At 36.0% G+C, this 16,313-nt stretch overlaps 3 protein-coding genes across 3 annotated transcripts; 1 reads left to right on the top strand and 2 right to left on the bottom strand.

Annotated features, from left to right (window-relative positions):
• Positions 1 to 614: 614 nt before the first annotated feature.
• On the top strand, positions 615 to 6,115 carry LOC111013745 (cation/H(+) antiporter 20). The gene is made up of 4 exons (XM_088122216.1): positions 615 to 1,092; positions 1,183 to 2,214; positions 4,816 to 5,715; positions 5,828 to 6,115. The coding sequence occupies exons 1-4, from the start codon at positions 904 to 906 to the stop codon at positions 6,113 to 6,115; spliced, it is 2,409 nt and encodes an 802-aa protein (XP_087978342.1). The 5' UTR covers positions 615 to 903.
• Positions 6,116 to 6,299: 184 nt separating this feature from the next.
• Positions 6,300 to 8,992, bottom strand: MEE40 (Pentatricopeptide repeat (PPR) superfamily protein). Its single transcript, XM_022288163.2, has one exon. It carries the CDS (start codon positions 8,717 to 8,719, stop codon positions 6,416 to 6,418), a length of 2,304 nt encoding a protein of 767 aa, XP_022143855.1. The 5' UTR covers positions 8,720 to 8,992; the 3' UTR covers positions 6,300 to 6,415.
• A 1,745-nt stretch (positions 8,993 to 10,737) lies between these two features.
• Positions 10,738 to 12,741, bottom strand: LOC111013669 (actin-depolymerizing factor 1). The gene is made up of 3 exons (XM_022288165.2): positions 12,529 to 12,741; positions 11,319 to 11,584; positions 10,738 to 11,231 (listed from the first exon to the last, which is right to left on the bottom strand). Exons 1-3 carry the CDS (start codon positions 12,529 to 12,531, stop codon positions 11,081 to 11,083), a joined length of 420 nt encoding a protein of 139 aa, XP_022143857.1. The 5' UTR covers positions 12,532 to 12,741; the 3' UTR covers positions 10,738 to 11,080.
• Positions 12,742 to 16,313: the final 3,572 nt, after the last annotated feature.

Below are 16,313 nucleotides of genomic sequence, written 5' to 3' on the forward strand. Positions count from 1 at the left end.
AAGAATTAAATGGGAAAAGTTGGAAAAAAAAAAGTGAAGCAGAAACACTGCCATTTTGTTCCACCGGCGATTGAGGAGCGAGAGGAATTTGTGATACCTCCGCCTCGTCGCCTTCGATACCATTCGAAAACCCACCATAGCCATATCGCATTAATATTAAATATTAATAAACCAATTTCCACCACACCAATGCCTGATTCCATTTTGGAACTTGATTCTGAGGCAGATGCCAACTTTTCAATGGAATAATCCAACCCCAACTTGAACCCAACGAATGCAATTCCTTTTGTTTTCAATTCTATAAGTTTTATTGATTTTTCTTTTTTCTTGAGGGGTGAAATCGAAGGCCAAAAGGCAGAGGGCACTGTCGTTTCTCTTCAATTTTTTCTTTTCCTTTTTAAACTTTTTACCCTTTTAATTTTGTCCTATTTAATAGTCCAACCAATACTTCATTAAGTGTCGCACCAATTATAAACCATGTGGCCAAATTTGTTTCTTTTTTAGGATTTTTGCTGATGTTATAGAGCAAACCAGCATAGTGGTTCATGCGAGAAGCATTGATAAACACACGAAACTTCTATTCAAAGTAAGATCCCTTGCTAACAAAATTGACATTATATCACCTCATTTCCGGGTAATGTTGGACAGCTGTTGCAAGGCGAGAGGGCCACGTGTATGATTTGATTTTGCTGGAGCATGCAATAATTTGTCCACGAGTGAGGGGTTGGTCTGGATTGTCCTATAAATGGTCCATCTGCTTTGTCTTCCCTCGTCCGCGCTCCACTCTCCACTCTCCACTCTCCAGTTTCCAGTTCAAAGAAGGAAGAGTGAGTTTGTTGGTAACAGAGTTTGAATTTGCAGAGAGAATAAATATAATATAATAAAACCTTACGAATCCGATCGATGACGGGCATGGGCGTGAACATAACCTCCATTAAAACCGCCTCCGATGGCGTCTGGCAAGGCGATAACCCTCTCCATTTCGCCTTCCCTCTCTTAATTCTTCAGTCCACTTTGATCCTCCTCGTCACCCGATTCCTCACTCTCCTCCTCAAACCCCTTCGCCAGCCCAAAGTCACCGCTGAAATTCTCGTACTCTAATTTCTCATTTCATCCATTAATTGTGGTTCATTTTCATTGTCTAATCAATCGGATTATTAATTGTCCGTTGATTAATTTCAGGGCGGGATTCTGCTGGGGCCGTCCGCTTCTGGAAGGAGCAAGGCGTATTTGGATCTCGTTTTTCCTCCGTGGAGCACTCCGATTCTCGAATCCGTCGCCAGCATCGGTTTGCTCTTCTTTCTGTTTCTCGTCGGCCTCGAACTCGATTTCTCCTCCATTCGCCGCGGCGGAAGGAGGGCTTTCGGCATAGCCTTCGCCGGCATTTCCGTCACCTTCCTCGCTGGCGTCGGCATCACCTCCGTCTTCCGCAGCACCGTCGACGGCGCCGATCAGGTCGGCTACGGCCAGTTGCTCGTCTTCATGGGCGTCGCTCTCTCCATCACCGCCTTCCCCGTCCTCGCCCGCATTCTCGCCGAGCTCAAACTCCTCACCACTCACGTCGGAGAGACCGCCGTCGCCGCCGCCGCTTTCAACGACGTCGCCGCCTGGATTCTACTCGCCCTCGCCGTCGCGCTCACTGGCGGAGGCGGAGGAGGCAGTGGGGCCCAAGGGAGCCTGTTGGTTTCCGCGTGGGTCCTACTTTCGGGAGCCGGGTTTGTGGTTTTCATGATGGTAGCGATCCGACCCGCGATGGACCGGGTCGCCCGACGCTGCTCGCACGGGCACAACTCCGCCGACGATGCCTATATTTGTTTGACCCTAATCGGAGTTATGGTTTCGGGTTTCGTGACGGATCTGATCGGAATCCATTCGATTTTCGGAGGGTTCATATTCGGGTTGACGATTCCGAAAGGTGGGAGGTTCGCGGAGAGATTGATTGGGAGGATTGAGGATTTCGTTTCGGATCTGCTTCTTCCGCTGTACTTCGCATCGAGCGGGTTGAAGACGGACATAGCGAAGATCCGCGGCGGGAGGGCGTGGGGGCTGGTGGCGCTGGTGACGTTGACGGCCTGCGCCGGAAAGATTCTGGCGACATTTGCGGTGGCGATGGCGTTTCTGATGCCGGCGAGAGAATCGCTGACATTGGGCCTCCTTATGAACACAAAGGGCTTGGTGGAACTCATCGTCCTCAATATCGGCAAGGAGAAGAAGGTCAGTTCAAATCTCCACTAATTCTTTTTTTCAGTTTTATTATTCGGTTCATTTGATTTTTTAAAAAAGTAATTTAAGAGTTCTAATTTTGTTTGTTACTATTATAAATTGTTTTAAAATCTAATTTAAAAATTTATTATTATTATTTTTTTTGAATTCGGACCAAGATTCTGAAAACATGTTTGAGAAATCTAAGTATAACTTTAAAAATAAATAACAAAAAAATGAAATAGTTATTAAATAGGAATTTAACGTTTGACAAAATTAAAATGATTAAAATGATAGAAATCAAATTAAAACTATAATAATTTAATTAGTCATTTAATTCATTATTTTTAATGAAGGTATAATAGAAAATTAATATGTAATTTCAAATAAAGCTCAACATTTGAAATTTTATAAAAATATCATAATTCAAATTAACTTAAATTCAAAGGTAACATACAAACCACCCAAAAAAAAAAGGTCACACTTATTTACATTTAAGAAAAAGAATAAAAAGTTGAGATAAATTTAAAGATATATAATAAATTTATGTTATAAAATAAAACTTTTCTTTTATCATCCATGTTTAGATGCAAGTTGAATTACAAGTTTATTCTTCAAATTTTCAAAGATTGTATCGGGTATATTTTATAATTTCTGTTTATAACTTATTTTCAGACAAGTTAGGCGACATATGCTTAATAAATTCTTAAATTTTTTATTTTGCGTAAGTCAGTGATATTTCCAACATTTTTTTTAAACTCGCGGGTTTATTAGACATACAATTAAATTTGACGTCTTATCTATTACAATCTTGAACTTTCGATTTTGTGCTTAATTGGTATTTGTTAAATTGATCCTTACATTTTTTTTAAAATATTCGATAGCTCAATGACATATTAAACGCAAAATAAAAAATTTAAACATCTATTAGACATTATGACCTACTCGACACAAATTTGAAAGTTTAAATGTATGTTAGATAATTTTTAAAAATCAAAATTTTTGTATTGACAAATCTTAAAAGTTCAGAGTTTATAATTTAAGTTGAATTTTAATCTCTAAAAAGAAGAAAGAATAAAATAAAGAAGAATTTTAGAAGAATACTATTATAGCATTAATATATATTATATATATAATTTGGGTATCGATTTGGATAGTTCTCCACTCCCATCAATCATTTTACAATTTTGAAAGATTTCCTCTTTATTAGGTAAGATATGATTCAACTCCAATTGGATTGGAGTCCTAGGATTAGGACCATGATTGGTGGTTCCACTTCCCACTTTGCCATTACAGTTGGTGTAATGTTAAAGTATTTAATTTACCACATTAATTAAGTTATTCTTTTATATACACTAACAATTGGGGCTTTATTAAATATTATTTTCTCCATTTTCTAATTTAAAATTTTCAAACATATCCCCTTCCTTCCACTTGGTTTTTTCTTTTCTTTCTTTCCTTTTTAAAGTCATAATGGCATGTTATGTTATTCTTTACCTTTACACACTGCATTTTAGTGGACTTGCCGTTAAATATTTTAGTCACCACTTTATCACCCGTACAATATTAATCAATTAAATATTACGTTTAATTACATCTTTTAGTCTCCTTTGAGTATTTTTTTTTAGTACAATAAGTAGGGAGCAGCAGTATTATTTCCATTTAGTATCTATTGTTTTAAAATTTTTAATTTAGTTCCTTGTGTTTTTAACATTTTTTAATTTAGTCTCTCTTTTTCGATAAATTGCTAAACTTCCATAACATAATAATCAGTGAGGTAGCTGAGTTTTTTTTTCCTAGAAGGAAGTAAAATAGTGAGAATTTAGAGGAGGAAAAAAGTAATCTAAGAGAGAAATTTTCAAATTCCTCCCCAATTTTTTTTTTTTAATTAACTAAATATTATGTCGGGTAAATTTATCATTAACCAATTTTGACAATTCATTAATGGTTAATCTAGTCATATCTAATAGATCTCTAATTTTTTTTAGAAAAAAAATGCCTAATAATTCTCTAGACTTTCAAAACCTCATTGGATACCTTCAAGAACTTTTAGATACAATTTGAAAATTTTGAGAATTATTAGACACTTCTTGTTCAAATATAGATATAATCCTAAAAATTTAAGCTGAATTTAATAAAATTATGTTGGCTTCCTTGCGATATTACACTATATATTTTTACCTTTTTTTAATAGAAATAAATTTCTAAAACATATTTATTCTAGTTCTCAAACTATGGTTTTTTTTTTTTTAAGAATATACATAACAGAAAGTAAAAAAAAAAACAACTAAAATTATAACTTAACCTAAATTAAAATACAAAGTATGAAATGAAAAGTGAATGGCTCGGTAACGTTTCCGTTTTTTGTTTATTGTTTCTAATTTTCTTAAGAAATCCAAACATTTTGCAAATAATATATGTTTTTTATTTTTTTTTTAGGAACATTCTATTGTATAGAAATGTTAAAAACGGCTAAAACAAATTCGATTGATTTGTCACTCAAATATTGGGATCATGTAATCTATTTTCCATTATAAAAAATGAACAGACACACGAGAAAGTAATGTTAGTTAGAAGTGACATTGTTTTCTTGCTTGTTGCAAAAACAAACAGGTTCTGAATGATGAAGTATTCGCCATTTTAGTGCTAATGGCGCTCTTCAATACTTTCATCACCACCCCTTCTGTCATGGCGGTTTACAAGCCGGCCCACGGCGTCTCCACCCGAACCCACCGGAAGCTCTGCGACCTCTCCTCCTCCGCCGCCGCCGACGGCTGCAAGGTGGACGAACTCCGAATCTTGGGTTGCGTCCATGGACCCGGGAATGTACCCTCATTAATCAACTTAATCGATTCAACTCGCAGCACCAAAAACTGTTCGCTCAAGCTTTTCGCCGTGCACCTCGTGGAGCTCACCGAGCGGCCCTCCTCCATTATTATGGTCCACCGAGCTCGCAAGAATGGGTTCCCTTGGTTCCGCTTTCGCAAAGGCGAATGGCACGCCCAAATGGTCGCTGCGTTTCAGTCCTATAGCCAATTGGGTCGGGTCAGGGTCCGACCCACTACCACCATCTCTTCCCTATCCTCCATGCACGAAGATGTCTACCACGTGGCGGAAGATAAGAGAGTGGCCTTGATCCTCTTGCCGTTCCACAAGAATTGGAGGGCTGCCGGCGGGGACGCGGCGGCGCCGGAGGATATGGGCCATGGCTGGCGAGTGGTGAACCAGAGGGTGTTGGAGAACGCGCCCTGTTCAGTCGCGGTTCTTGTGGACCGTGGATTTGGGGCCCATGCTACTGGGCCCATTTTCAATCTGGCCCAACAGATTTGTGTCATCTTTTGTGGTGGGCCCGACGATCGTGAGGCCCTAGAGCTTGGCCGGCGAATGGCGGCGCATCCGGCGGTCAAGGTGACGGTGGTCAGGTTTCGGCCGGTGGAAGGGGTGGAGGGTCATAATGTCATTTTGCAACCAATGCCTTCAGAATCCGGACTCGGAGACAGCAGCTATAACTCCGTAAAATTTAATTTTAAATATGCTCAGCCATTTGGAAACTTTGAAACTGTCATTTCTTGTCTCTAAACTTTATGTTTTTCATTAGCTTTTGTTATTTATGACTGAAAAACAGGAGCTAGATGACATAGCAATGGCAGAATTCAAAACCAAATGGGGTGGAGCTGTTGAGTACATAGAGAAGGAGGCCCACGACATCGTTGAAGGGGTGGTAACCATCGGACAGGAAGGCAGTTACGATCTAATCGTGGTGGGAAGGGGTCAGTTTCCATCGACCGTGGTGCCTAAACTAGCGGACCGCCCAGCAGAGCACACCGAGTTGGGGCCGATAGGCGGTATATTGGCCGAGTCGAACTGGGGAATAGTATCTTCAGTACTGGTAGTTCAACAGTATAAAGGATAAGCTCATGCAGAAGAAACTCTAGTTGTTAAATAGCACAATCAGATAATACTAAACAGCCATTGGCAACTGATGAAGCTTCAAGCCATGTATAAAGTCAAACGTGTTAACTTTTGTATATTTTTGTTGATTAGATATTTAAATCCTTCCCTCCTATATCAGAAGATAAGAAATAAGGATAGCCACATTGCTGCAGAAATGGACCTCTAGATTCCTTGCTGATCTCCATTACATTTACAGAAACATCATGTTCTTATTTCGTACAAAATACCCCCAGAGTAATAAAAGACAACGGTTCGGTCTTCATCCCCATCTTCCTCGATAAGATTTTCTGGGATATATGCTATCCAAGATACCTTCAAGAGTGGACAATGCATCTTGAAATTTTCGGATTTTAAGGAAACCCCTTATCGTTGAAATCTCGCTCTCTGAAAAGTTGGCTTTCTCCATTATCATGTCGACAAGCTTCACAAGGGTATCATCCATGGCTAAGGTACAGAGCCCTTCAGCCAGCATAGCAAATGATGAGAATTCTGGTATTTTTCCTCTCTCGATCATCTCGACCGTGAAGTCCACAGCTTCTCCAATCGGCCCTCCACCATTGCAAAGTCCCCGGTAAACAATCTTGTATGTTACTGCATCTGGGGGATCGGCCTTCTCCAACATCTCTCTGAAAAGTCTCATGGCTTCGTGATTTCTGTTCCGTTTGAACAATGCTTGGATAATGGGATTATAGGCCTGTGGTGTTAGGACCATCCCTTTCATCTGGATTGATCGGAGAAGCCGACTCGCAACCTGAAGTCTTCCCGCCCTACAGAGACCGCCAATAAGGGTTCCATAGGTGACAATATCGGGATTACATCCACTTGAGGTCATAGTTTGAACTATATCTGCTGCCTTTTGAATGTCCCCAGCCTTGCAAAAGTGAGTAAGAAGTGAATTATAGGTGAATTTGTCAGGCTTCAAGCCCTCCATTATCATCTGGTCCATTAAATGAGCAGCATCTTCCACCCTCCTGCTTTTACAAAGACCATCAATAAGGGTGTTGTATGTTACTGAATCCCTTGAAACCCCTTGAAGTTCCATCTCGTCAAATATCTCCTCTGCTTCTTCAATCCTCTTGTTCTTACAAAACCCATCGATCAATGTATTATAGATAACTACGTTCCGTGCACAGCCACTCGACTCCATTTCTTTCAACAGATTTAAAGCCTCCTCCAGTCTCCTACTTGAACAAAGACTGTCAATCAACATGTTGTATGTAAACTCATCTGGGTGACATCCTTTACCTTTCATTTCCTCAAAAAGCTCCATAGCATTCCTGTGATTGCCGGACAAGCAAAGACCCTGTATCAAAGAATTGAATGTACAGACATCTGGTAAAATTCCCTTGCTTGTGAGAAGACGAGCTATTTCAGTGGCCTCTTCAACTCGGTTCTCCTTACACAAGGAGCTGATTATAGTATTATAGGTGACGGCGTTTGGAGAGCAGTCCCTCGAAACCATCTGATCCAGAATCTTCACCGCCTCCTCAATCTCACCCAGCTTACAAAGTCCAGAAATCAGAGAGTTATATGTGTATATATCTGGATCAAATCCTCCTAAAAGCATTGCATCTACAACTTCCATTGCGTGCTTAGCATGACCAACCTTGCACAAACCATTCACAAGAGTATTATACGTAAACTGGTCAGGACGAAACCCTTCGTTTGCTGCTTCTTGAATGAAACTCAAGGCTTGATCAATTCTACCCTGTTTGCAAAACCCATTAATTAAGACATTAACGGTGACATCAGTACAGGGGCACCCATATTCTACCATTTGTTCTTTGATTCTCAGAGCACCATCCAAATTCCCCTCCTCAATGTATCCTTGCATCAGAGTTGTGAATGTGGTCTCATCTGGAGACAAGCCATAATTCGGCATCTCCTCCATCATCAAAATTGCAGGCCTAATCTGATGAGCCTTGCAAAGGGCCTTTATCAAAATGTTAAACGTCGAAACATCATGCCTAATTCGTCTTCTAACCATGCTCGAATGTGCAGATTCGACAAGTTTGAGCTTATTCGCATCAACAAGAACATTCAACAACACATTATAGAAACGGGTATCCGGCTTTATCCTATATTCATACTCCATTACTTTAACAATGTCCATAACTTCATCATACAACTCGAATTTGGCATAGCTCTCAACGAAAATCAAGAAAATACCTCTATCAACATCACAGCCGGAGAGCTTAATCTCCTCGAGGACGCGCCTCATGCACTCGAATGACCCAGCCTTTCCAAGCTTGCGAAGAATCTCCTCATAAACCGAGGAATTGGGTACGAAATTGGGCTGCTTGGAAGCCCAATTGAAGACGCGAAGCGCCGACACTTCATCAGTCTGGCGGCGAAGGGTCTCGAGAAGCTGCTTCGGAGTGAAGTCTGGAGGGAGATGAAGATTCGGGGAAGACGAAGCCAAATTCGAAGAATAAGAGGAGGCGAGCTGGTCGGAGACTGATGTAGAGAAGAAGATGGAGGAATTGGATATGGGTTTAGAGGAAAAAGAGAGGGGAGCGTGCGGGAGAGACCATGGATAACATTTTACACAAGTGAAAGCCATTGGGTCAATTCAACAAACACGTAGAGTGCAGGAAGATTGTGTAGAGGTTTCACCGTTACCGCGGCAATCGTGAAGCGACCGGAGAGGAGAGAAGAAATGAACATTCGCCGGCGAATTCCAATTGAATCTTAGAGAAGATGACACAGCGAGTCTGAGAGAGATCGACGAACACGATAACGTTGGATAAATTCACAACCTTGAGCTTCATTTTGCTTGCATTTCCCTATTGATTTTTTAGGGCAAAATATCTCCCGACCCCATTGCCATTCTGCGAATTTCTTTCTTTCTTTTTTTTTTTTTTTACCATTTCTCAAATTAATAGTAAACTTACATTATATGTCATATCAATTACTGCGAAATTAAATTTAAACTGGCGAATTTAGAAAATGAATTAGACCATCTTCAAAGATAAAACTTATAATTTTCAAATGTTTCTCTTAGATGGGTTATTTTGTTCTTAAACTTCTATATCATCTCATGTAAACTTGTTATTAGCCTATTTTACCTTATACTAATGGAAATTGTATAGAGAAAAATACTAAAACATAAAAGAAATTAGATTGAAATTTTTAAATAATTAGGGCTAAATTGAAAAGTACCTCAGCATTGAAAACTTTTTAAACATATTTTTATTCATTAGGAACAAAAATTGAAGTTATTTGTTACCTCAGGTTTATTAGTAACATCAATATTTATTGTCAAAGCGAGCACAAACGGTAATTGACATATAGAAGGCTGAAGTTCAATCTCTCATCTCACATTTACTGTACTAAAAAAAAAAATATTTGTTAGAATATTATATGTACCAAATGGGGATATTTAACCTTAATTTCAATCTGATCCTATATTTGTAAAAAATTTGTTGGTGTACCTTAAATTTGATTAATTTTATCAAATGTCTTTGTTGCCGATATTCGAGTTTTCAACCTTTTACTCTATGATATATGCATTAAGTAGTTAAGCTAGGCTAGATTAGCTCATTATTAGTGAAAGAACAAAATAAATCTAATATAGGGATTTTTTTTTTTTATGAATATGGGAAGTTATTTATGGATACTAAAATCAACTCTATAATATGACATTTTAGTTTAATAATTTGTGGGTGTGACAAGTCATATTGGTTGAAGAATATGCATTTATGTTGAGTTTTAATATATTATTTTAGTGGAAAGGTAAGCAAATAACTTTTGTATTTTTTTTTTTAAATACAACATAATAGTGAGGGGATTTGAACTCACAACTTCTTGGTTGGAGGTATATACCAATTACCGTTAAACTATGTTCGCTTTGGCGCAAAATAACTTTAGTATTATTTTGACTAACGAGAAGAAAATTTTTGGAAGCTTTAATCGTTAAGGACGAAAATAAACTTTAAAATCCATATAGAATAAATCCACATATACTTTAGAATACTAAGGTAGACATAATATTATTAATAAGAAATTTCAACTTTATCTCAGAAAAGTAAAAAAGAACTCTGTCAAATATATATCTAAAGCTATTCAAGTAATTTTAGTTATTTTGTGATGATGATAGAAATAGCTTCACTGTATGAAAGTCATTTATGAACTTTGCTGGTTTGAATCTACCCTAATAACATCACAAGTAAACCAGCTTAAATATAAGATTAAAGAAAAATTAGTAATGATTATGATTTTGAATTTTATTTGATATATTTTCACCCTTCTTTAGACACATTCATGCTCTTTTAACCCAGTTTCGAAAATAAATACAAGTTTTTTAGAATTACTACTGTTTAGCTTTTTAAACTTTGAAAGTATGCTTAAAAAGTAGATAAAAAAGCAAGAAAACACGTTTAGAAAGATGCAATGTTTATAAGCTAAAATTTAAAACCATAATACAACAAGCATAGCTCAATCAGTTAAGACACCTATCTCACAGCAATAATGAATGCTACTTGCTCGATGGGTGTAGTCATAATTGGCACTAGCATAAAAGAAAGATTCAAGCAAGCACTTTTCATCTTACTGCAAAAGCAAATGAAGATAACCCAAAAATAGAGAGGATAAAAAGAGATGCACTGTTGGTTAAAGAACGAATGTAATGTTATTAAATACAGCATTCACTTTAAAAAGCAGCAATCCAAAAGTAGAACTGTAAAACAAATTTGAAATTAGCTAATAGGTATATTATATTAGCTTTATAGGTATCAGACTCTAGACAGTCACTCAAGACAAGAAAAAAAGGGGCTGCAAAATATGAAGTTGAAGAAGGGAAAAAGACCATGACACACAGTTGCATACTTGTTCAAGGAGAACAGAAGATTTCCAGTGAAATCTGAGTCCCCACATCTCACAAATTTTAAACATTCGGACTCGTTTTAGGCCAGTGTTTCCGCGTTCAGTTGGCACGGCTTCGAATGACGTCAAGGCCCATCTCGGTCGGATCGGTTGCCTGCAGCTCTATTTGAATTCCATCAAGCTCTCTCTTAAATCTGTCCTTGGAGCTTGCATATATCATCTTGCTTCTGACCCTTGAAGTGTCTGGAGACCTTCATTTAACAACTTAACCAGAGATCAGATGAAAAGTATGCAAAGATTGTATAATATAAGTGGAGAAACTAAAGAATTGGCATTACCATGCAATGAAGAAAATCCTGCTTTTTTGGCAGTTTTCTTCTGTGACAAAGTCAAAATCATAAACAGCATAACGGCACTCATCGGCAGGGAGACTTGCAGCAAAATCCTCATAACTTTGGGCAGGCTCGCCAAGTTTCTCCACCACTACCTGCTTCTGCTTCTCCTCGATCTTAAAGACAATGAAACGATGAGTTCTTTTTGACTTGAGTTCCAAAAACTTTAACTTGCATTCATCATTCACCGCAATTCCTGATGCTGCATTGGCCTGTAAGATTCATCGAGGAGCATTATTATCGACACATTTTCGGTTACGCCCAAGCACTTGACTGATCTATATATAGTCAAGCTAAGTTTGTAACGTTCTATCTCCTCAAAGTATCTTCTCATAACTTCAAAACATGACTTTGAAATAAAAAATGAGGGGCTGACTGACACCAAAAACAGTACCCCGTAGCTCTCCATTTGGCTTCTGACTTAGTTACAAACAAAGAAAGAAATGTGGGAAATGATTTAACCTCTATCCTTACAGAAGATAGGGAAGTGATGAAAATTATCCTCTAGTATTGAAAATGGAAATTATTTCTGAATTCGTAAGATGCCAGAAAATATTTAGTAAACCATATCCACGATAAATACTGAATTCAGTAGCATTTCTCAGTTCAAAAACACAGATTATTGCAACAAAAACCATACAATTCTGAAAAGGAGATTCGATCTTAGAGAGGGAACAAGTATAATACTACTAGTCGGCCCCAGAGTTGGATATATGCTCATCAAAAGAAAGCGAAAGGACCCCTTTTCATCACAAGCGATAATCTAGATAGAGGTAAACTACAATTGAAATTGGAAATTTCTCTGCTCAATCAATCAAAAAACTAAATCTCCACTCCAACACAAACCAGATCAGATCTCAGAACTAAAACTACACTCCAAAACAATTCATAAATCCAGACATATTCAAATAATAGCAGACGAGTCAGATTCAGCACATAAACATCACAGACATATCAAACACAAAGTTGAACCAAAAAGAAAAGCTAAACAATAAAAACACATTTCCCCTCAGGAAATCGGGAGAATTAAGGCAAATGACCGCAAACCCATCTGCAGCAGCAGCAGTAATTTCCCTCAGCCTCCGCCGGGACCAAACGGATCATGTAATAAAAAACTCCAGAAGCTAAAAACGAAGCAAATGAATCGAGGGATTACCATTTTTGTGCTTGGCTGGTTCGAGGACGACGGTGGAACAGAGAAATCGGAGAGAAAAAGGGGTTCTCCGGCGAGGAGGATGCAGAGAAGAGGAAGTTGAAGGAAATGGTGGATTAAATTCAGTGGTTGAGAGTGCTAATTACGGTGGCCAGTGGATTCAAATACCAGAGAGGAGCGGAGCGTGTAAACACTGTTGAAAACGATGATGAGCTGATTGCATTTCCTTTAAGTTGGCTTCAAGCAAAAGCCAAACCAGAGAGAGTAAATAGAAGTCTAAATTAGTAAATAAATGTATATAAATTCAATTTTCAAATTGCAATTGTAAATCCCTCTTTAAGTTGTTATTATTCATTGTTTGATTAGATAATATATTTCTTTTAACTAATTGAGTTATTTTGCCCAGGGTTGGGATTAATTTTCAATTTGGTCTATATAATTTTTTTTAAGTTGGTTTGAATTTCTCTTTATAGTATTAAAAGTTTCAATTTAGTTACAACTCGAAAATTATTCATCTTGTTGCAAGTTGTTGTGTCAACGTATTCTATATATGTTGCAATAAATGAGGTTTTTAAAATTGGTTGAGTATGCTAGCTTAACTATGTCTCAAGTCAACTGATTAAGACATTTATCTCGGACCAAAAGATAATTAGTTCAAATCTCTACTCCCACTTGGTGTATTAAAAAAACAACGTTTAGAGTTATAGTAAAAAATAAAAGAAAAACGTAGGCTTTTGAGTAGGTATCATATTATGAAGACAATTTGTGAAGTTTAACCTAATTATAGAAATCTAAGTCAAAATTTATAAAATAATAGAAATCAAAGTGAAACTCAATTATACGGATCAAAGTCGATGGAATTGGTAATGTAGCCTTTAAATTATAATGGTTATTATTTTCTCTTCCTTTACCATAAAAGATGTTCCAAAACTGATTTTTCATGAGGATGTTAATTTAATTTAAATTTTTTTAGATTGTGGTTAATGTATGGTTGGGTTGAGCCGAATGAGCTGCTGAGCCAGCTGAGCCGTGGCTCACGCGCCGGTGTAGATATTTTGGGCGTTGACAATATTAAATTGGCAGAAATTTTGGAAACTTGCTGCGACTATAAATATAATTTATTATTTAATTAGTTAGAGAATTTTGAAAAAGGTAAATTAATTGAGAAATAATATACGGCTCCAGTGGGGTCCACTCAGGTTGTATCGCCGCGTCAATCCAACGCTATCCCCTTTATATTTAATTATTATTTTTAAATAATTTCAAATTTTAGAATTTTGAAGTGCTCCCCCATTATTAACCTAATTATCATATGTTGGCTTAATGAGTCAAAATTTGAGCTTAAAATTTTAATTTCATCCAATTAAAGTAGTAAAATTAATACCCTTAATTTTGAATTTTATTAAAAGCTAATGGCTTAGTGATATTAATTTCCCCTAATTCAATTTAGATATTTTAATTTCTAAAATTTAAAAATTTTTATTTATAATTTGATTAAATCTTCAAGAACAAGGTTAATAATTTGGAATAAGTAAAAGGTGAGGTTTGGGATTAGGATTCTTGAAGGGTGTGACAAGATCCACTCATTTTATAACCAAAATGCATTCCCTCCTTACATAAAACTTATATGATTCGAACTCTAATAGAATTAGTCTAATAGACGAAGTTGAACTCTAATAGAATTAGTTTAATAGACGAAGTTGAGTTTCGAAGTTGAGTTTGGAATGACTTTTGTAAATATAAAACATAAAAAAAAATCTAATCCATCAAAAAGTAATTTTCAAATGTTTATAGTATCTGATTAGGTAATCAAAAGTTATTTTAAAAATTATATAAACACTAAAAAATGTTTGACATAACGTTTAGGATGGACGACCTTTCGATGAGAAATTTAATAAGAGAAAACTCGAATTTATGAACTTGTATTCGTATTGAAGGAATGTAGTGTTACAATCTCTAATGTAAAACCCTCTGATTAATTCTCTCAAATGTAAACTTTAATTCAAGGGCTCGTGAGCTTGTTCTTGAATGGTTGGTGCCTTCAGCTTCTTGCTTGACGAAGGATCTTTGAAGTCTTCGACTTTGAGCTTGTTTGAAAACTTTGACTTGTTGATGAAGTTATTTGACTTGTAGCTTGATGAAGACTTTGTGAAGTCTTCGACTTTGCGCTCGTGAAGTTCTTCGATTTGCACTAATGAAGTTCTTCGGCTTTGCAGCTTGTGAAGTGTTTCGACTTTGCAGCTTCGACCAATTTGACGAAGACTTTGCAGTTTGATGGAATAATTATGAAATTCCAATTCTTCTGGATCTCTTCTCGAATCCTTCCTCAAATGAGGGTGATCCCCTCTAGGGTCTTGGTGGATCTTATATGGGTCATGGGTTTGAACCCAATCTATTCATCACTTTTGATCCAATTAATTAATTTTATCAGACGGTCGTGAGAGAGACACATGACACAATTTGATTCGTCGATTTAAAATTAATTTAGGACACATTTAATTTTATCATTGGTCATAAATATATTTTTAATTTTGTGACATGACATTTAGTGATTAGCTGAAATTTCACCTTCAACCAGTACTTTTTTAAAAATTTGTAGCGTTGTATTAAAATTTTAAAGAAAGGTAAAAAGTGTTTTTGACCCATTAATAATGCTTTTAGAATTTTTGTTAATCAATAGCGTAATTTGATAAATTATAAAAATAGACAAAAGTACTTAATTAATTTTTATACGAAGAATCTAACTAATTTCCTTTAAAAAATATTTATATAATAAGTGTTTCACTTGAAAACACTTACTTTTAATCCGTATGTCAAACAAACACGTAATTACAAATTTGATTACAAGACAGGTGTTTAACCGGAAAAAAAAAACTTTATTTAAAAGTACGTTTTTTCAAAAGTCATCATAAATCAATTAAATCAATTAGAGCTGTTTTGGTTGGAAATTCGGATTCTATTTTTGATTTTCAAAATTTTTATAATGAATAGGCGTTTGTAGGATTTGCGAGATTCGTTTTTTAAAACTGTTTTCGACTCGTAATTCAGTATAAATTCTGAAAATGACTATTTTATGTTTTCAATATTTTTAGATTTAGAATTTGAAAATTTTTAACAGAATTATTTGATAGATATATTATTTTATATTATAAACTTATTTTATGCATGTAAAATAATAATTATACAAAATTCATAAAAATAAAGTTAATAAATTAATCAATATAACTTTAGATTAAATTAAATATTTAGTTTGTAACTCCTCTAAGTTTACAAATATATTACTAAAGATACACTTAACAATTTTTTAAATTGAGATTTCTATTTTCTGACCACTAACCAAACGCACCGTTAACTTTCTCATATACTTGATATCACTAGTAACAATAATGATGTTTTGAAAGGTTTAACCAAACTATAGAGATTATAGCATAACTTTTTTTTTCCACGAACCATAATGTAACCTTTTAAATTATAGGAAGCAAATTGAAATTAAACCTAAAGAATAGAAACTAAAATGGTAAATAACTTTGTTTTGTAATTTACATCATATTTTGGTTTCTATATTTTCAAAACGTCAATTTTAACCTCTTTATATTCATGCGAGAGTTTTTTTGGAAAAAAAAAATTAATTCACAAAGTCGAACTTGATTTTGTATTAACTTTGTGTAGTAAGTACAATTTCTAATATATGTTATTTGATTCTTTCTCTTGAATGTGAGCTCGACTCAACAAGAATACTTGTTTTCGATGTTGAATTTTCAAGTTTTGCAGTCTTAGACTTGGTTTAG

The sequence above is a fragment of the Momordica charantia genome (genome assembly GCF_013281855.1).
Source record: "Momordica charantia cultivar OHB3-1 chromosome 1 unlocalized genomic scaffold, Mcharantia_2.0 BLBB01000001.1, whole genome shotgun sequence".
NCBI classification, from domain to species: domain Eukaryota; kingdom Viridiplantae; phylum Streptophyta; class Magnoliopsida; order Cucurbitales; family Cucurbitaceae; genus Momordica; species Momordica charantia.